The 20,908-nt window shown below is 38.2% G+C and overlaps 1 protein-coding gene and 2 long non-coding RNA genes across 16 annotated transcripts in view; 2 read left to right on the forward strand and 1 right to left on the reverse strand.

The window, feature by feature from the left end:
- Positions 1 to 10,993, reverse strand: part of LOC146472729 (uncharacterized) — a 70,163-nt gene extending 59,170 nt beyond the window's left edge. For 12 of the 14 annotated variants that reach the window (XM_085119449.1, XM_085119443.1, XM_085119448.1 and 9 more), the window contains exons 1-7: positions 9,981 to 10,993; positions 5,698 to 5,904; positions 4,237 to 4,356; positions 3,294 to 3,431; positions 2,888 to 2,950; positions 881 to 958; positions 452 to 511 (exon numbers count right to left, since the gene is read on the reverse strand). In XM_085119449.1, the coding sequence (XP_084975575.1) occupies positions 452 to 511; positions 881 to 958; positions 2,888 to 2,950; positions 3,294 to 3,431; positions 4,237 to 4,356; positions 5,698 to 5,904; positions 9,981 to 10,676 (1,362 nt within the window). In that variant the 5' untranslated portion in view covers positions 10,677 to 10,993. The remainder of the gene's footprint in view (positions 1 to 451; positions 512 to 880; positions 959 to 2,887; positions 2,951 to 3,293; positions 3,432 to 4,236; positions 4,357 to 5,697; positions 5,905 to 9,980) is intronic. The other 2 variants (XM_085119450.1, XM_085119437.1) reach the window with 1 other exon arrangement.
- The window catches only part of LOC146472730 (uncharacterized), a 96,228-nt gene that overhangs the window by 19,491 nt on the left and 55,829 nt on the right, over positions 1 to 20,908 (forward strand). The gene's annotated exons all lie outside the window — the stretch shown is intronic.
- LOC146472731 (uncharacterized) overlaps positions 17,267 to 20,908 on the forward strand; it is a 3,987-nt gene continuing 345 nt past the window's right edge. The window contains exons 1-2 of the long non-coding RNA XR_014866581.1: positions 17,267 to 17,501; positions 17,604 to 17,673. This is a non-coding gene — a long non-coding RNA (uncharacterized LOC146472731). The remainder of the gene's footprint in view (positions 17,502 to 17,603; positions 17,674 to 20,908) is intronic.

A 20,908-nucleotide genomic window follows, 5' to 3' on the forward strand; every position in this document is an offset into this window, starting at 1 on the left:
CCCTGCAAGACAACTGCCACAAAAATTGTTACAATTTGTTGAAATTATCTCCAGCTGCTGCTAGACTACAACAGGTTGAGGTCTATACAGACACTTAATCTACATTTACATAAAATAATCTTAAAGGAATGGAACAAAGAAATGAAAATATATAGATGTATGTACCATAATACTTCATTAAACTGTTTGTTTTGAACAAACATTAGTCAAGATTAACGTTAACACAAAGGCCTAGAAAGCTTTTTTGACTTACATGTAAATCTTCAATACAGTCAGTAGATTGTATTGGCTGTCACCCCAAACAGTATTCCAAATGAATGTACATTATGATGCATTCTACACTTCTTTCAAAATTAAAAATAATGTGCTCAAAAGCCATACAAAGATGTGTGCATCTCAGCACTGTATGCATGCACACCAGACAAGTTGGCAACAGTGCACGTTGACTTACTGGTTGCCGTTTGCTCTTTTTCTTCCTGCCCCTCAACAGTTCAATTCTCCTGTCCTTATCCTATTAGAACAATTGAAAGTTATTTGAAAGGTTTTCATTAAAAGCAGTAATCTTCAACCAAGCAGGTTTCTCTAGAAAAAAGCAATTTAATAGCACTGTATGAATTGCGGCCATAAGATTGCACTTTAATTCTGGACTCCACAAAAGATTATGCTAACAAAGGAACAGCAAAATGGTAGTTCTAGTGCATTAAGATTTGGAATTCTGAATAACCTGTATCTGAATGAAGCCCCAAGTGTGTTGGGGGGTGGGGAGGGGGATTAAACGTGACTGCTAGTGATGAATTTTTAGCAGAAACCTAAACAGTACCAGAATCATCTGTGGAAGTGGTATTAAAATAACCACTTTTATCTCTTTGAGATCACCTACCATCAAGCTTTGCTTCAGGTCTGCAATAGTCCTTGTCTGCTCTCTCAACTGTGCTCGTAAGTTACCCAATTCATCCTGCTGTAGCAAGGAATGGTGCAAATCTTGGTCAACTGTTTCCTTTAATACTACTGCCTAGTTAATTAGTTCATTTGATATTGGAAGCAGGACAACGTCTTTTTTATAGGTCACATTCCACAGGTCATTTTTATATAAGACAGTACAGGTCACAATCATACTGGTATTTAACCAAGACGGTTAGCGTGTCCTTGGCCTGAATTAGCTTTTTAGTATGGGGTTAGGGCTAGGAGACCCTGTTTAGTTTGTTTATATACAATTACATGTATCACAATGACCTGTAGTCATGACCTGTGACCTGTTAATTAAAAGAAACCTGCCATTGGAACCAGACTACAGAACAGCCGCAGAGACAACCACCAACATTCAAGTGATAAGATTCTACTGGCAGTCCTCAGCAACTTGTAATAGTTTTTGTTTTGGACAGTAAACAACTAAACCTTCTGCCCACAAATTTAACCCCACCTAGACCAGACATTTATTGTTTTCTGGGGCTGGGGGGGGGGGGGGGGGAGGAAGGTGAGGGGAGTTTAAGCTGACCTGCCCCCACCACTCGGTAACTGTGCAAGACTACACTGTAGCTATGACAGTGACACTTGGAGGATAAAATATAGTACATCCAAATATGTCTCCTTTGAGGTCCACAACCCGAACTGACAATGTCACATTACAGTACGTGGTAATTATGTCATGACTGCCAAATGATGGCCATCTTGGATTTCTGGATTTCCCCAGAACTTAAGGATAGTGCCAAAATTGGACAAAAAGTAATCAAAACCTTGAGTAAAGTAACACTAATATGAGCTACAGTGTAAGAACATATGAGGTTACATGTACTTCAAGAAAAGAAATTTTTCTTTATTTTAAAAAGGGATTTTATATTTTTCTGAAAAAAAAAAAAACTACCTGTCAAAAAAAAATTGTTGCCATGGTAACATCAAAGTCAACAAACACCAACCAACTACATCAAATTTTTTCCTGATAAATTTCTGAAAAAGTCCTGAATTTTTAGGGCATTTGCTCAAACATATAATTCAGGTTCAAAGTAGCTGAGGGCAGTAGCACAATAGCACAGCACTGTTTATTTTCTCAGGATACATTTAGCTCAAGGGACCAAGTGTTTTGTGAGACTTCACTGAATGCCAGGGCTCGAAATAATTCCCGGAGAGTCTCCGGACACGATGACCCGCCTAATTCATTTTAGCTCGGTCACGTACTGTTTCTGGCCGGTCAAATTATATAAAAGAAATAACTCTTAAAACAGGGGCCCATGAACCAAAACTGGCGTTATATATTTCCAAAAAAGTTAGAGCACTTTAAAGAACTCATTGTCAACAACAAAAGTAAATTACAGCAGCAAAATGAAAATAAGCTTATGTGTATTAATACGTACTGGACACTGTCTGTAAGACTAACTCGCAACACGTTAAATATCGTTATCGTATACATTAAATTTGTAAATAAATGCACAGTAAATGCCTCCAAATATAATGATTTCTGGTGTACGTATCACGGTGTGAGATCTTGATCCTAAAACTCCGCCAGTAATCCATGTTTATACTCCTCATTACAAGAGATTCATTGAGAAAAGCTTAGTAACCAGGCATTTTAACTTGGGTGTGCCGGAACCGGTATTATTTCGATGCGTGAACCCCGATGTCTGTTTTCAATGCCCGGATTGTAAACAACGGTTCTTGTTGCATTTCACCCAGGATTCCTGATCAAAGTTCCGCAAATGACAATACACAGCGACTTGCTACAACTGAAACAACTGAACAGCATGGAAATTTTAATTTATTTCATTTTCAAAACGATCAAATGTGACCGGTCAACATGACCGGCAAGACGAAAGGTTGACCGGTCAACTCCCAAATCAGTCCGGACATTGTCCGTTGACCGGCCGTTATTTCGAGCCCTGGAATGCATACTTACTTCCTTAGCTGTACGCCCTCTTGGTCTCACAGAGTTGTCCTTCCTTGCTGTGGAACTTTTTTTCTATAATATTTCAAGGAAAGAGGTTATTATACACAGTCACTACAGTTGTATGCCATCACCACACAAAAAAAAACAACAACAACAGCTGCAATTATCGATGTCTAGAACTTTTGTTTTCAATTGTTGTCTTCCTTTGATCTTCCTTCTTCCTTCCCTCCTTCCTTCCACAGGATATATTATAATAAAAAATATAATTATACATGCGGTCAGCTTTGATCTTTAGTCATAATTCACAACAAATATATGCCACAAAGTTTAATTTCCCTAACATTTTAAAATTAAAACAATTTATGGCTTCAAGGAGTCAAATGCCTATTAAGTGAAAGTTGGGAATGTGTCTTACCAAAGCATTAATTTCATCCAGCAACATTTTATTCCGGCTTTCAAGCCTCTTGTTGGTTTGTGTCAAATCTGCATTCTTTCTCTCCAGCTTTCTGCTTTTATCTCTATTTTCCTTTTCAAGCTTTTCCAACTCAGCCAACTGCAAACAACATTTTAATACTAAATACTAAGTGCGCAAAACTCGCTGATGAAACTGAACCATTTGGCAAACCTTAACCTTGTAAACTCAAACACAGAAAGCAGACAGTAGGGTTAATCTCAGTCAAGAAAAAAATCATTCTATGGTATACTGGATCTCCTGTTTTATTTCAAGGATGTTGTGTATGACCAAATGAGAAGTCTGAAACAAAGAAAAATACATCCTTATAACAAACATATTGTTAACAATAATCTGCGATCCTTGAACTACACTGTAAGACTTCCTTGAAGGTCTCAAACTTAGCCAGTTCTGTTTAAAAACTTCACAGGATATTGACAATAATACTGTTACTATATACATGAAGAGTTCACAATAAAGTTAAATAAACATGAGACCCAGAGATCTAAACTAGCTTTTATAATAATGTCGTATTTTTTTTAAAGTTAAATTAATTTTTTTGTGAGCATTGTCAGCAGAAATGTCATTCAGGGATAGCAGGTTGTTCACACATGACAACACATACACGTAGTTTAAACAGAAAGCTACTAACAATAAGAAGGACCATGCAAAGACTATAGACTGAACTATAACTGGATTTTTTGCTCTCTCGGTTAAATTTCTGTAGCAAGCATTATTCTATCACTGATAGCAGGTCTTTCAAATATCATGACAACACACATTTTAAACAGAGACTGTTAAATTGTATTCTTTCCTCAGATAAATTTATCTTGCACCAAGGAATGTCATTGATAGCAGGTTCTTCACACATGACCACACATATTTTAAACAGGTATTTTAAACATACCAATTCTGCATTTCTTGTTGCTAACTGTTGGTTTTTTTCATCCAACTTCCTAACCAAAGAACTCAACTCCACATTCTTCCTCTGTAGAATCCTCAATTCTTGGCTGCCAGGTTTTGAATCCTAGAAAAGATGAAGAAACTACACATCAGTAAAGCACATCATAAGAAAATTTACATTTGACACAATCATCTCATGCAGTCAATGGACATCTGGTTATAAAACAGCACAATTTCACAAACTGTCAACAATAATTTGTAGGGTGTTTTGAAATTGCAATGGAGAGGGTAAAATTTTAAGTGCATAAATCTCAATATCATACCATTTTTCAAGATTTCTTCTGAGCCATGCACGCACTGTCTCACATTATTTGTGTTTTATTTTAAGTCATTACAGCCCTTGGCATGGTTTTTGTTTGAATACATTAAAAGGCATTTTTATTGCTGTCTTGTGGTTTCCCTTTTGTTAAACAAACAAGTTTCTCAAGTGATGTTTTATTAATTAATATTATAATAACTGTATTTTAAGTTCAAGTCAGTGTTGATATCATGATAAATTCACACATGAATGCACATGTGGCTGGGATATAAACACTGTACCTAGAATACCATTATTTAATATTTTTTTTAATTCATTTATAAAATGTTTTTAAATTCAACAAAATAATTATATTTATTTCATTAAAAAATGTAATGTGTTGGTCTAGAAATTATCCATACCCTCCCCTCCCCACCCCACCCCATTCAGAAGGTCTTTTGGATAGAGTTTTTGAAGTGGCTGTTTGACATCCATTCATGATGTCTATCATCTTTATCAATTTTTTGTCACATCAAATGCATGAAAGAACAACAACTTCTCTGCATTAGATGTTGTTTACCATGGCTTTGTAAAACCTCAACAACTCAAAGAAAAACCAGGATTTTCAAAGTTATCAATTGAAACAGGTTTTACCAAGGTGAAACTGGATCCTTACAGTGAGACAAAAAGAGGGCACATGCACATCTTATAGATTTTGAGTGATACTTTCTTCCAATCTGTTCTTCCAATCTTAATGAAATATTCGCGAAAAATAGTCCTCGTGTAATCCCTATCCCCCTCAGAATTTCCAATCACCATCCATTGGAGGGGGGGGGGGGGGAGGAGGAAGAAATGTAAATTTCCCACAACACCATCTCACATCATGTAACTAAAGATATGTATTGTGTAGTTCCAGAAAAAAATCCATACCCACCCCAAGGAAGGTCATTGGAGATTCCTTGGGGGAGGGGGATCTTAAAAGCAAAAATCTTAGAAGCAAAGTATGGAGCTAAACTGAAATTTCCTGGGGGGAGGGGGGTGCAAAACAAAAAACCTTCCATGGGGGGAGTATTTGATATGTTCTGGAACTGCACATTAATAATTAACCCACCACCGCTTTTGATTCCCAGTGATCACTTACAAGAAATTCAGCTGCATAACACTTACAGGAGTTACTGGTGGGGTTGTTCGTCCTTGTTCATCTTTCATAGTTGACGACATCATTCTGTCCCACGCATCATATGTACTGGATTTTTTCAGCATATCATACAGACTGTCCTTTTCTAGTCTTAGTCTCATTGAATGTCCTGCTTCATAACCAAGTTTCTTCTCAAGCTGCTCAATTATATTGAGCAACTGACGTATTTCAGCCATCTACAAAGTTACAAAATAATTTATTTTATTAATAAATAATTATTACAATTTGATGTTATTCTTAATATTTATCTTATGAGATTTCTAGTCTCTGTTGCATAATGTATTAATAGCACTTTAAAGAACCTTCTCTTCACAGTAGTGAAATGCCAAAAATGGTCAATCGACCACTGTGATTGGTGGATTACAATCCATCTTGTCAGTTTCTGTTTTTAGTGCTGCATTATGTTATTATAATAAAGGAGTGCCTGGAAAAAGCCACAAATGACTTGTGATAAATTACTAGATTCTCCTTCCAAACTGCCTTGCATTCCCTTGTGAAACAAAAGGAGAATTTGGCTTTACATCAAAAGTCACTTAATAGGGCCTTATTCCATGCACCCCTTCAATTACTATTATTAACTAAAGTAAACAATGCTAAACTATGAGTGTTATCAGATAAGACAGCACAATTAAAAGCCAGTTAAACAGTTAACAATAAAAAAGTGCTTAGAAACAATAATTAATTACACTGGGCTAAATACGTCCATTTCCAAGGGCTAGGGCCATTTAATATACAATCATATGAATTTAACAGATTTCTTTCAATTTCATTGAAGCAGGGTCCCAAATTGCGCTTTCCTGGTCGCCAATGCGACTAAAAATTTTGCACTGGCAACCAGAATTTCACAACTGGTCGCCAACGGGCAATTAACTATTTCATGCCACGATCATTATACAAACAATAACTTTGATTTTCAGCCAAATCGATTAAAATAAAATTCAAAGCCGCCCGCCAATTGGTGACTTACTTTTTACCTTTCCGCTGATTTTGAAGTATAAAACCAATTTTTCTGTTGTTAATTAAATCTACCACAACGTTTCACAGCTACCATCAGCGTGTTTGTATTTAATCTTATTCGTTAGCAGAAAAATTGCCATTGCGTCCCCAAATGCGTTCTCTTTGTTCTGATTCTTAAAAGAAAAATTGCCAACCAAAAAGTTTGGTTTGTGTTTTACTGCGAAGGAAAAATGTTACTGACACTTTTTGGCGACCACATTTTTCCATATGGCGACTGACAAAAAATTTTCAGTCGCCAGTTGGCGCCTGCCTAAAAAAGTTAATTTCGGATCCTGTGAAGTCCACCAAAATTCAATTTGAAGGGAAATGGAATTAGTAGTCCAGGCTTCTCGTTAAGTGCCTGCAGCAGCCAGCTAAATAAATAGCTACTTCAGATTTTGAGCTGCTTACTCTTCAGTGGAAAGGCTTAAAATTAAGCTGTCTAGATCTAGAAAGCTAGCTGTCTACCTATTAGTCTGAAGGGCATGTGTCAACTGTAATATGGCAGTTAAATATAACCTTCCTGTCTACAACAAAAACTTGTGCATTAAACTTCTTATCTGAAAAGCCATCCATTCAATCACCCAACAAATTATAATAAAACCAAATTTTTTACATCTAATCGGCAGTCAGGTTAACTTACAAAAAAATTAAATAGTGGTAATCATTATCACAGTAACAACCAAATGCAGAAAAAGTGTTCCTCACTGAAGGATTATTATAATATTGAATATGTCAAATTTTGGATGGATTTTTGGTTTTTATCAGAGGTATGATCAAATAATTTCCAGGAAAATAATTGGCCTGAATTTCTTGAATGAAATATTGTAGGCCAGTCATGCCAAAATTGACAGCAATCCTAAGATAGAGAAAAAAATCCTACATTCTTTGGATTGCCCTCATTTTGGACTGCGACATTTCATTTGAGAAACTTATGTCCATCCCTCCCCTCCCCTGTAGTTTGGTTACATGATAAAAGCCAAACATCTACCTAAAACTCGGCATATAGTGGGCCCTTAATACCCCCAACTCTTCAATAATATTCCACACATAAGCCTGCAAATACAGCTGCTTTCTATCACTATCCATCACAAGAGGCATTCAAATTTGAGAACTTTAAGTTTCAACTTTATAATGTATGTCACTATTTTCAGGACATCACCATGCAATGTTTTGTTTCATAATCGCCCAATAGGGTCGATTACCAGCTGCTACTCACCCTCAGGGAGGAAAGACATACCCAAGGGAGCGGTGGAAATATTTGAGCCTAATCTGGTCCAAAAGACCCGTATTTTTTTTTTAATTATTAAAAAAAAATGTTCTTATTTATTGCCTACTGCAGTGTTGTCAAATTCAAAGTATAATTATTATACTTTGAATGCATCTGTGACACCCTCAAAAACTATCGAAATACCCAGTTTAAAGTGATGGCAGCCAGTTGAAAAATGGCATCCACAGGAGACATAATATTTTTAGGACTTGCTTGGAATTATTTATTTCATTTATTATTTTCTTTTTTAACCAACTGACTGACCTACTCTCACCAAAAAGAAGGCAACAAATTAATAAAGCACTTTATGGGGATGGCCTTAACAATTTATTTATATATTTATTAATAATTTACCAAGGGATGACTTAATTAGCATCTGGGTTACATGTCTTACTAAATCACAAAAGCGTTTTTTTTCTTCTGTGATCTGATAATAACCAGGAAAAATAAAATTAACGGATTATTATCAACTCAAAACAAAGAAAGAACAAATTCTTGCACAAACTCTGAACCTCGCCGCGAAAATCTAATGCACTTGTCATCGGCTTCCCCGAGGGGGGGGGACCCCGGGCTGATATGGGGACTTTGCTAATTGTGTATTTCAAAGTTCTTGTATTTCCCCACCCGTGGGGGATTTGTTTCTTGCAAAGTCCCCAGTATTTGGCGAACCCAACTGGATTTGAAGATGCACCTCAGAACTTTATTTGGGTTCTTTAAACAGTCGGCAAACGCTCGGACTTTGCATTCTGATGAAAACTGAACTTTAATTATTTTTTCTCGAATACTCCATAAGTTGCTATAAATCACTCCTCTTACTGTACATGCGCAGTATGGTGAAAATTTCAACTTTTCATTCAGTCCTGAATTCCCCAGAATCTGTTTTCAATCTATCTGGACTGATGAAGAACAAGGGAAAACACACTATCATGATGGTTCATTGCTGCTTCTAAACACAACGTCCTTAAGTTTCCTGAGTACTCTGAACAGTTGCTGTGATGCTTTAGAAATTAACATTCTTGTGAATATTTAAAAAAAATCAACTTTTTCTATCCTTAACAATTGAACAGACCGCTTCTATTATATCACTAACAAAAGACGACCTGTTGACCTTTAACAGTGACCTCTATAAACAATAATATATACACAGAGGAAATTTTAAAGTTGCCTATGCCTACAAATACGTACAAATTTTTGACGGAAAATCTGTTAGATAGACAAAAAACAATGGATTTTAAAACATACCTTCTTGTTCTCCTCCACCATCTTGCCATCGATCGAGCGAACAAAAATCGTCCCCAACCTCCTCTCAGTTGAACATAAGCGAAGTCCCCATATTTTCCCCGACAGTAGGGCATTCAAAAATTTAAGTCCCCACATTTCCCCCACCACAAGGGAAGAAATTTGTTGCAAAGTCCCCTTAAAGTCCCCGTATTCCCCCACATCAGCCCGGGGTCCCCCCCCTCGGGGAAGCCGATGACAAGTGCATAACTAAACATAAACAAATGAAATTATTGATGAAATATTTTGCATTTAAAGGTGATTCATGTATTCCTCGTCGTCAATTTCAAAGGGTTTTGAATTGATTACGATAAACTAACAGTATGTAATTGTATCAAATATAAGACATTTTTGATTAATAATAATAAGAAGTACTGTAAAATAGACACGGAAATATTCATCTAACACAGGAATAAATAGATCTGAAATCAGGAACAGTTACAAACAAAACAATCAAGTGCTCTTTATAGACGCACAATATAAGAAGACTTCAATATTTAAGCTTACTGACAATACAATAACACATAGCAATACACAGTGTGAAATTTATGAACTCGATTCATAAATTCAATTTAAAAATCAAGTACTATCTGACTGTGATTTTCAATCAATTTGTGGGACTCAATATAATTTCATCGTATTCCGATGGTGCACGCAATTACGATTAAGATCATTAGAGATAATTTGTACTCATAGACCTATAATCACCTGTTGTCTGCTTTCTTGCCAAGAATTCCTCTTAAATTTCTCCAGCTCTGCTTCATGTTCATGGTGTATTCTACGAATATCGTCAATTTTTCTTTTGTCAGCGCCTTGAACAAGCTTAAGCGTATCTTCTAGTTCTCGTTTCTGCCGCTGAAGATCAGATATCTCTTGCTCTAATCTCCCGCGTTCCTTTTCAAATTCCCGTTTCGTATCTTCGCGGGACTCGCTCCGAAGCTCCATTCGAAGCTTCGATTTGATATCGTCTTTTTCCTTGGCCCAAGCTTGTTGAGCAGTTCTAAAAGCTTCATCCTTTTGCCTTATAACCTGTACAATATCCTTTTCTTTTTCTTTGTGTAACTGCTCTCGCAGACACGTAAGCTCATTCATCTTTTCCTTGTGAAGCTTCGACCTCAAATCTGCTAGCATTGTAGCAGCTTTCCTCTGTTCTTCATCGCGAACTTGCCTGATCTCCAATCCCTTGTCCCTCTTAAGATTCCTCGAGTGCATTCTCTCTTGTTCCAGTTCCTTGTTTAGATGAACAATCCTTCTCCTCATATCTTCCATACTTGACTTTGACGGCGCAAGGCTCGACACATTTGCTGTTTGTGGTGTGTGTAGCGGTTGTGAACTTGCTCGCCTCGGTTCAACCGATTTCTCACCTTCGGGGGCAAGATTCTTCCACGACTGACTCTTACTCATCCTCGTTTTGCCGTGCTTTCGTCTCTCGGAATTTCTTTATTTGTCTCGGTTTTGTGTTTTTTAAGATTCACTCATCCATCACTTGAAATTACCACGCATTCCTGAGGTCTTAGTTCAGTTGTTTCATGACAACGCGTAAACATTCACTACAAAATTCGTGATTGCCGTCTTCGCTCACTAAAACAACCATCATGTAACGAACTCCATCAGCTCACTGAAATTTTAGAACTATACCATTGTCCATTGTGCTGTAATTCCTTTCAGTTAGAAAGAAAAGGAATATTTCATGAGCAATTGTAAAGTTGATCGCTCCAACACACTACCTTCACACTCAACTACATGCATAATTATTTCTGTCACGCTTCATAAGCTAATTCATGCAGCTGGCGTTATGTCCAATGTCCTTTGTGGTTGGACTGTTCATTTTCTTCCCCCAACGGAAAAGCTATCATCCTATCAGTTGTCATTCTACACAGCACTCATGAAGTTTATGCGGTCGTCAAATTAGTCAAAAAAAAAATCTTAAAATGTGAAGACGTGAGAAGGGGAGGCAAGGGTAGACGGGGTGGGGGGGGGGGGGTTACTCCTTCAGAGGGCCATGCACACATGTACAAACAAAACAAATGTACCTATACTAATCTAATCTATTTAACATTCTACCTTTTCTACCTATTACAATAACTTGCAATGCAATAAATGCCCGGCTACTGTACAATATTTGCAGCGGTGGAGGTGGAGGAACCCCTCATCTCTACCAGTAAACTTCCCAAACCATCCGGTACCTCTTACTAAAAAATGTTTTAAGAAAGAAAACACAATCCACTTAACTCCTGCCCCTACGCAAACTCGTCAATTTATTTATTTATTTATTTATTTATTTATTTATTTATTTATTTATTTATTTATTTATTTATTTATTTAACCTATTGTCACTTAAAGCCCCCATGGGGAGATTTCAATAAACATATTGTATTATATTGTCATTCACGCTTTACGAGCGACGGAGTCGGAGTCGGAGTCGTAAGAGCGTTTCGCGCTTATGACCTAGTGAAAATCAAAAATCGGAGTCTGAGTAAGCGGAGTCATAAGCACGACGGAATCGGAGTCAGAGGAACTGGCAGAACGTTTCCATTTTCTTCCGACTCCGCTTACGACTTCGTCGCTTACATTCCGGAATCGGAACGCTGTTTTCACTAGATCATAAGCTCTACGCTTCTGATTACGACTCCGACTCCGTCGCTAGTGAAAACCAGCCTTTACATTTAACTGTGATTTATAGAAAGGCTTGTTCAAGGTACAAAGTTAGCCGAGTTGCCAAGTGTTATCTTCTCGTAGGACGCCCGGGAAGAGGGGGTGGGGGTACTTCTCGAGGTTTTGGTGAGAGTGTGTGGCACGGTTACCGGCCCCGACCCTATTTCAGACCAAAATATGTAATTTTGCGGTACTCCCCTAAAATTCAAACACACTCATTTTCAGGCCTGGTATCCAGAATCCATACACGTTTTCAGACTTTCAGTCCAAAGTGTTTAAAATGTAAACCCTATTTTAGACCAAAACGGGTAATAAACCATACCTTTTGGCGCCACACATACCTAAGATATAGGGGAGTACCCCCTGGGTACAGGGCTTCTGCACCGGTAGGATAAGAGAACCACCCCTGGGGTTCACCCTGGGGCTCACCAGGTGACCAGGTGCAGGCTATAGATTTTTTTTGGTTAGAGTTGAGGCACAGACAACATGCATTTGCCATTCGGTTTTCTTGCATTGTTGATGGTCAACCATATGATATCTGCCAGATTCAAGGTGCCTTTTTAATAGGGACCTACGCAAGACGGCAACGCCAACGAAAACATCACTTGAAAATGTAACTTTATTTCATTTGTGCTACTTCGCGATTTTTTTAACTCACTCAACTTCTACACAAAAGACAAACTACCCAGGAACCAAATTGGTAGGGGTGGCGTTCAATTTAGAAAGAGAATGAAAAATTTACCGTCTTGTGTTCACGTTCTCCACAAAACCTTGCCAGTTTGGTCATTTCACGTTGTTGTTTTGCAGAGGACGGTAGAGAAATGTACCAAAATTTAAAGTGCACGTGCAGAGTGATCGTGTTTGCTCATTAAACCTATTGTTTTGTGGCGCTAGTGCGCTGTCGTTGCCGTCGCGGTCGTCAGTTTTCGTAAGGTTCCTAATATTGCCTGTCCAGGCGACCTGGTATACCCGAGTATTGGACGTGGATAAAAAAAAAAGTCTATTATATCAATTTTTAGTTAAAAAGCATGAACTTGCAACTATTTTTAATTCAAGATCTCCCCGTTTTTTCGTGGAAAAATAGCAATAATTTCATTTTCCTTTGTTCTCTTTTTAAGAAAATCACTTGATACAATGATTAGTTCCTCTTCATGTATTCTAAGAGAACTTCGTGTATGAGATAAGGCTCAGGAGTCTTCCCATTTGTCAAATCTGGCCTTCAAGCCGTGACTTTTTCGTCTTCTAGAAAAGGCTCGCCTACTTCTAATTAAAGAATAAAGATTCTCGCGAGCTTAGATGTCTTAAAGTGTAGTTGCTATAAGTTAAAAGATCTTGAAAGAAACGTGATGGTATATTTCCAGCCTGGTGAATGAATGAGAATGATGATTATTCTAGAAAGTGACGCAGGCATACTCGGAAAAAAGAAATCCGAGTGCTCCTATCAGGAGTCGAACCTAAGACCTTCCGATTACTAGTTCGGATGCTCTACCACTGAGGTAGGTTCGACTCCTGATAGGAGCACTCGGATTTCTTTTTTCCGAGTATGCCTGCGTCACTTTCTAGAATAATCATCATTCTCATTCATTCACCAGGCTGGAAATATACCATCACGTTTCTTTCATATACCACACGTTTGACATTCAAATCCTAGCAGTATGCAGGATGTTTGTCCCATGAACCTAGTTTAATGGCCTTAGCTCCCACGAGTCTCCTGTAGCTCAGTGGTAGAGCATCCGAACTAGTAATCGGAAGGTCTTAAGTTCGACTCCTGATAGGAGCACTCGGATTTCTTTTTTCCGAGTATGCCTGCGTCACTTTCTAGAATAATCATCATTCTTAAAAGGTCTTGTCTGTACAGGTACTAAAAAGAAAGTAATATGACGCATTTATTAGCTATCGGCCAAGATGGTAATACACACGGCCGTTAAAGGTTTCAGGGCTTTATTGGTGCTGGTACCACTGATCCGGCTAGAGTTTGCGAGGCCATGAAATTCGCGAACAGAGTCTTGGAACGAATGGCATTTCGTGGTAATATGTAAGTAGACTGCGCCACTTCCAAATGGCACACTGAAAATGGTTTCTCCTATTTAGGAGAAATTCGAAGAACTGAAATGGCAGGCCAGTTGTGCGTTTCTCAATGAAACCCGCGGAAACATTTCAAGGGGAAAAAATATTTTACGCACAAAATGCTCGCTACCAAAATTTCAACCTTGTATTAAGGCTGGTTTCCATATGATCGCGGATCGCAGATCGCAATAAGGTCTGCGATCGTCTCGATCATATGGAAAAATACTTCTGCGATCCTGCGATCGCGATCGCAGACGATATGATCGCAGAAGATAGAACCATGTTCGATCTCCTACGATCGTCTGCGATCATCTGCGATCAATTGCGATTGTGCGATCATATGGAAACCAAAGTTTTGCGATCCGCGATCGAAACGCATCCCATAATATTTCGAGTTCTCTCCCCGCAACGCTCGTGTGTTCGATCAACGGTCTACGTCAACTACGCAGCAACACTCACTTGGCTCACTTCGTTGTCATTGAACATGTTCGCGTTCGGTAACGAGGAATTTATGGAGGAAGTTGCACGTTATGAATATGTTTACCATCGCAACAGCAAAGATTTTAAAGACAAGAACAAAAAGGCCAACTTTTGGGACAAAATCGAGCAGAAGTTTAATTTATCGACCGGGGAAGCGGGGGCCAAATTTCGCAACACAAGAACTGCGTACGGTCGTTATCGAATCCAAAACCGATGTTTTCGACGGTTTTGGAACTGACGACGGTGTCGCTTCCTGACAAACAGAAAGAGTAAATTTGCTTGCAGCAAAATCTCCGCTCTTCCACGTTCGCGATGTTGTACGTTTGCTACACGCGCGTGTATATTTGTCATTTCTGCTGACCGAAACGTATGGCTACGGTCGGCTTTGCGATCGTTGCGATTATATGGAAACCGCCTTTTTTGCGATCGTCTACGATTGTTTCCGATCTGTACGGTGGCCCAGAAGGCTCAAACACAAACAAAAAAGAAAACGCAAATAAAAAAAAGAAAACGCAATTAAAAAAAAGAAAACGCAAATAAAAAAAAGTAAAACACAAACAAAAAAAGAAAACGCAAATAAAAAAAATAGAAAACGCAAATAAAAAAAAGTAAAACGCAAACAAAAAAGCAAAACGCAAATAAGAAAACGGAAATAAAAAACAAAACGGAAGTAAACAGGAAAAACGCGTAGGGACTGAGCTCTAGGATTGTATTTTCGCGCCATCCGCGCCATTTTGTTCGCAGAGAAAAGAAAACATTCTACCACCGAAGATGTAATGGACAGAGAGGAATTAAGACGATTGGTTGAACACTATTTTCATCTTGGATTTGAAAATCAAGTCATTGTTGACTTCCTAAACAATCGACATGCAGTCAGGCTAAGTCTTGCAACTTTGAAACGACGGCTTCGTGAATACGGTCTCAGTAGACGTGGCGATCAAGAACTTAGGGAAATCGTGCGAAGGGAAATATCCGGACCTGGCGAACTTGGAGGTTACCGAGCAGTTTGGCACTCGCTGAGATTGAATCATCACATCCACGTGCCAAGAGCAAGGGTTGCTAATATTCTTCGGGAGCTAAATCCAGCTGGTTCGAGAGAAAGGAGACGCAGAAGGTTGGCAAGACGGAGATATACCAGTTACGGTCCTAATTTCTGCTGGCATGTGGATGGTACGATTAGTGAAGTCCAATTAGTGCATATGCTAATTCTTCCAGCCTACAGAGCAGTCTGATTTGATTAAGCACCCCTTGTAAACCTTGTTAGTCATTAAGACTGCAAGTCACAACAGTGATCAGCATCGAATTTCTCCATGCCATATATCAATGTATAATGAAAGAGAGAAGATACGAGTATTAAGAAATGATCACCAGTGAAAAATTCTCTAGATGTTTTAACCTCTTCCTACACATTTTAAAAGAAAATGTACAGAGACCACTGAAGTCAGTAAGGAAAAGTTGTTTCTTGACTTTTGTGACTTTCAACGGACTGAATAGCAGATTGTGTAACACGGATATAGAGGCAAGTGCGGTGAATATTTTTTTATTTTAAACAAATAAGTAACAGTCCCTTTAGAAACCTTTGCAGAGAGCTTATTCAAGCCCCGCTGAAGTTCCGACCCTTAGACATGGTGTAATGCTGGTCAGCTTTTTAGCTTTTTCATTTACTGCAGTTTCCTTCCTTACGAAAACGCTGGTTTCGAGATCGATACCATCGTATAAATCTTCCTCAATATCATCATCTAGCCCATCTAGGGATGGCAACTCGGACATTAAAAGTCACTTTTGGAGGCTATGAAAAGCGTGATGCGATTGTAGGATTTCCCTACATCCTCTCTGTACTTCTCCAGGATAAATTCTTCGTTTGTGCCTGGTAAATTTATGACTTCACTGTGATCAGGGTATAGCAGAACGTATTCCAACCCTTCATGGACCTTTTTGTCGTGATTTGCGTGCTTAGTGAGACCTTTATCCAAACTGCACTGAGCGTTTGCTGTTGGTTTCACTTTCACTGGCAAAGTCTTGCCTCGGCATCTCTTCAGATTCCCTGAAGCCTCCAGTTTCATGTAGCCTGTATTGACACTTACTTCAGTTTCCTTGGCCTTCAACTTGCCCGCTGTACTCGATGCCTTGAGCTTTTTCCTGGGCTGAAATCGGGTCGATCGCTCCGTTTCCTCCTTTTTTCTGAATTCCTCGAACCCTATAGTCTTGCTGGATGATTCACTTGTGGGATTGGAAAGACACAATCCACACTTAGAGCAATATTTTGCATTTTCCACCAGAGATTTCGCTCCACAACTGCTACAAAACATGGTGGCTTACGAACAAAATGGCGCGGATGGCGCGAAAATACAATCCTAGAGCTCAGTCCCTACGCGTTTTTCCTGTTTACTTCCGTTTTGTTTTTTATTTCCGTTTTCTTATTTGCGTTTTGCTTTTTTGTATGCGTTTTGCTTTTTTTTATTTGCGTTTTCTATTTTTTTTTATTTGCGTTTTCTTTTTTTGTTTGTGTTTTACTTTTTTTTATTTGCGTTTTCTATTTTTTTTATTTGCGTTTTCTTTTTTTGTTTGTTTTACTTTTTTTTATTTGCGTTTTCTTTTTTGTTTGTGTTTGAGCCTTCTGGGCCACCGTAGATCTGCGATCTACGATCGTCTGCGATCATATGGAAACCAGCCTCTAATTTTGCAAGCTAAAACTTTAAAAAATTTTCGAAATTAAGACACACAGACACACATTGGAATAAAGGACCACCCGACGGAAAATGGGTATGGAGATTTTTCTCGGGCGCTCACAAACCGCTCACAAACAGGTCTAGACGGGCAACCGCTTGTGATTATTACAAGGTACGATCAATATTGTCACAAATCACAAGACAAACAACACAAAACTCAAACACAGGATTAATGTTGCCACAAGCGTTTTAACCTTGAAAGTGCGTGCATCGATACTTTCCTCAGTTTTCAAACAATCAGGCAAGAAGTTCGTTTACACCATATCGTTGTGCAAGAATGTCTGCTGCAGAAGGCGAGGTACAGGCTGTAAATTAAAAACTACTTACTAGGCGACTTTCTTTTTATTTTAGTTTTCTTTTTTTTTTCATAACTTGTTCCTCTTTGTTGTTGTTTGCGCAGATTGTGCTCCAAGACGAAATCTCACCCGAAAAGGTGGAAGAGGAATCGAAAACATCAACTAAGTCCAAAGGTAAACTGTAAATAGTTTTAAAAAGCTGAGGGAAACGTCAGGAAAGAAAATTCCTAGTAGCCACACATCGACATCTACAAATGAACCACAAAATCCACTGGGGCTCTGCCAGGTGCGTTACCTACAGTAGAAATCATTATCAACGTCCGACTCCCTCTGGAAAGCTGGTTTACTAACTTAGAACAAACGTCACTCAACCGTTGCCTACAACTGCCTGAAACTTAGAAACGACTTATTGACAACATCAACAAAACAGACAAACTGATATACAAATTTGCTAACAACAGGCCAACGGACTGTACAAACAAAACAATAGATCTGATTCTCGTTACGTAATACAGTCGAACCTGTATAGAACGGCCACCCACGGGACTTGAGGAACTGGCCGCTTAATACAGGATCACTAAAAATACTCACTGGGCGTTGTCTAATGTCAATTTTAATGGTGTATCATACAAAAACATTTCATGCAAGGAAACAATAGGACAGTCAACACTCTTTCAAGAGATCAATACTTTAAACAAAGTTCAGTGCCAACTTGTAACTTAATGGTATAATATACGTAACATTGTGTAAAAGCACTGTGCAATAAATTGTCCTTTACTCTTGTACGGTGTACAGTACTGTATTTCTAACTCACTTACCGGTCAGTATAAAATGCAGACTGCAGACTGCAGACTGGGTATAAAATGCAGACTAGGTATAAAATGCAGACTGCAGACTGCAAACTGGGTATAAAATGCAGACTGAGACCAAAACCGCCTCTTCGTCAAATACAGGATACATTTTCAATTTTCAACTAACCCTAGTGTCACGCAATCGCATTTCCGAGATCATCTCGCACGAAATTGACCTTATTTTTTACCCATTTCTCAACAGTTTGTTTTCTTTATCTCGATTTGGTAGCTTTTTATTTCCTGAGGTCCTTTCTTCACAAAAAAGACTCGCGTTCAATCGCTTTGCATTAGTTCGTAAACAATTTATAAATACGCCCATGTTTTCATATTATAATTAGGTAAACAGACTTGATTTCCGAGGGGGCAAGCAATTGAAATCGACAGATTTTAACTAGTTTCTTTGAATAAATACTGTCAAAGACATTGTATACCCTCAGTATTCTAGCAATACATGAACACCTATTTTATTCAAAAAACATTATTAATTTTACTGCCACTTACCAATGTCACCGATGCCATATCATGTTGACGCAAAGTCGACCACGTGCGAAGGAAAGGTCATGTGTCCGCGTTATAATTTGCTTACATTATGCTTTAGGGTTGTTCATTTCAATTCAAGGTTGACACTTTTCGAAAAGAATATAATAATGTCAATTTCATGGGAAATGATCTCAAAAGGCGATTGTATGACACTAGTGTAAGTTAAGTTGAAAAATTCAAAATGCATCCTATATTATTTTGACGAAGAGGAAATTTTGGTCTCAGTCTGCATTTTATACTCAGTCTGCAGTCTGCAGTCTGCATTTTATACCCAGTCTGCGGTCTGCATTTTATACTGACCGGTAACTGAGTTAGAAATACAGTACTGTACGCCGTACAAGAGTAAAGGACAATTTATTGCACAGTGCTTTTACACAATGTTACGTATATTATACCATTAAGTTACAAGTTGGCATTATTTCCGTGTCAGTATAATGTCTACGCGAGACGGCCGGGTAGAGGCTTTACTGAATGTAAGGTGCATCGTCAAAGGCTACCATCTTTGCCGTTTTGAGGTGAACGTCGGTGAAGTGTTCACTGCAAGTTTAAAGCTGTTTAAAGTTGTGAACCATCGTGGAAAAATCCTATAATAGGTGGTAAAACTAAGATAGAGAAAGTCCGAGCTTGTGGATCCTCTACATGCAGATATTTCTTTGTTAGTGATTTTTTTTTCTATTAAAGATAAGATAAGATAAGAACTTTATTTTACGTGGCACTCCACTTAGCTAAAAGCTACTTTACAGGAAGCCCACAAACAAACAGATAAAATTACAAAACAAAAGAAAGATAAAAATTAGCTAACAACCTAAAATCTAAAAATTTAAAAATCTAAAATATCCAGGAAATCCAATAATTCATGTATCAATACATGTGTGAGTACAAATTAAAATTTAAAAATTCAAAAGCCAACCACGATAATAACAATTTTAAAATGCTGCATGACGAATACTTCCCAAAAATTCCTTTGTGCCGGCCATGGCGCGAATCGAGTCCGGCAGCGCATTCCATGTCTTTGCAACGAAATACCGAAAAGACCTAAGACATATGCTTGGTGCTTCTTACTTTGGGCAATGAGAGCATGTTTGTGCCCCATAAGTTATATTTTGTGTCCTTTATTTTAAATAAGTTTGCAATGGGGGTCGGTGCCCTCTCCTGGAAGCAGCTATTTATTGTGATCAACATGTCCTGGATACGACGTCCCTCTAGAGTGCTATGCAAACCAATCCAACTTAGCAATCTATCGTAAGAGTTATTCTTATCCTTATATACAAGTCTAAGTGCCCGTTCGTTTACTCTCTCCAATTTCTTGGTGTTCCTGGCTCCATTAGAACCGTAACAAACAATCCCGGCAAACAAATATGAAATTATTCAAAACACATGTGATTTCGGTGTACTGTTCTCATAATATTATTGTATTTGCTACCAGAATTTTTCTGTGAAGGCACGATTCAACCAGTTTCCGTTTATTGAAGTCTATACTGATTGGCCCATGGAACAAACCTTTAATTTGTCAAAAAAAAAAAAAAAAAACGGATTCCTGTGGACGGGGCGTTAACGTATGAGAGAAAGAAGAGAGTATTGTTCTCCTGTTAACATTTTAAATGAAATGTGTTTACAATTACTACGTACAAAGTTGTGTTTTTTATGCGGTTCCGTCAATCTGCAACAAATCGATACTAATCGATACCAATTTATCTATTGATTGGTATTGATAATCGATACCAATCGATAACCACACGAATCTTCGCCATCGATTGGTCATCGATTATCAATATCAATCGATTAATTGATATCGATTGGTATCGATTGATATCGATTGTCATCGATTATCGATTCCATCGATTGGATACCCCGGGACGTATACATGGTAATATCATTCTTATTAGCCTAACTTGAGTGGTCCTAAGCTCTCAATCGTCGTATAACTTGTCCTTACATACGCAACTCTTTGTAACAGAAATAAAAGTGTCAAGAGTCTCACTATTAAAGGTGAATAACATTTGAGTTTCTTCATTGCC

This window comes from Pavona decussata, unplaced genomic scaffold, assembly GCF_977016875.1.
Source record: "Pavona decussata unplaced genomic scaffold, jaPavDecu1.1 SCAFFOLD_98, whole genome shotgun sequence".
NCBI classification, from domain to species: domain Eukaryota; kingdom Metazoa; phylum Cnidaria; class Anthozoa; order Scleractinia; family Agariciidae; genus Pavona; species Pavona decussata.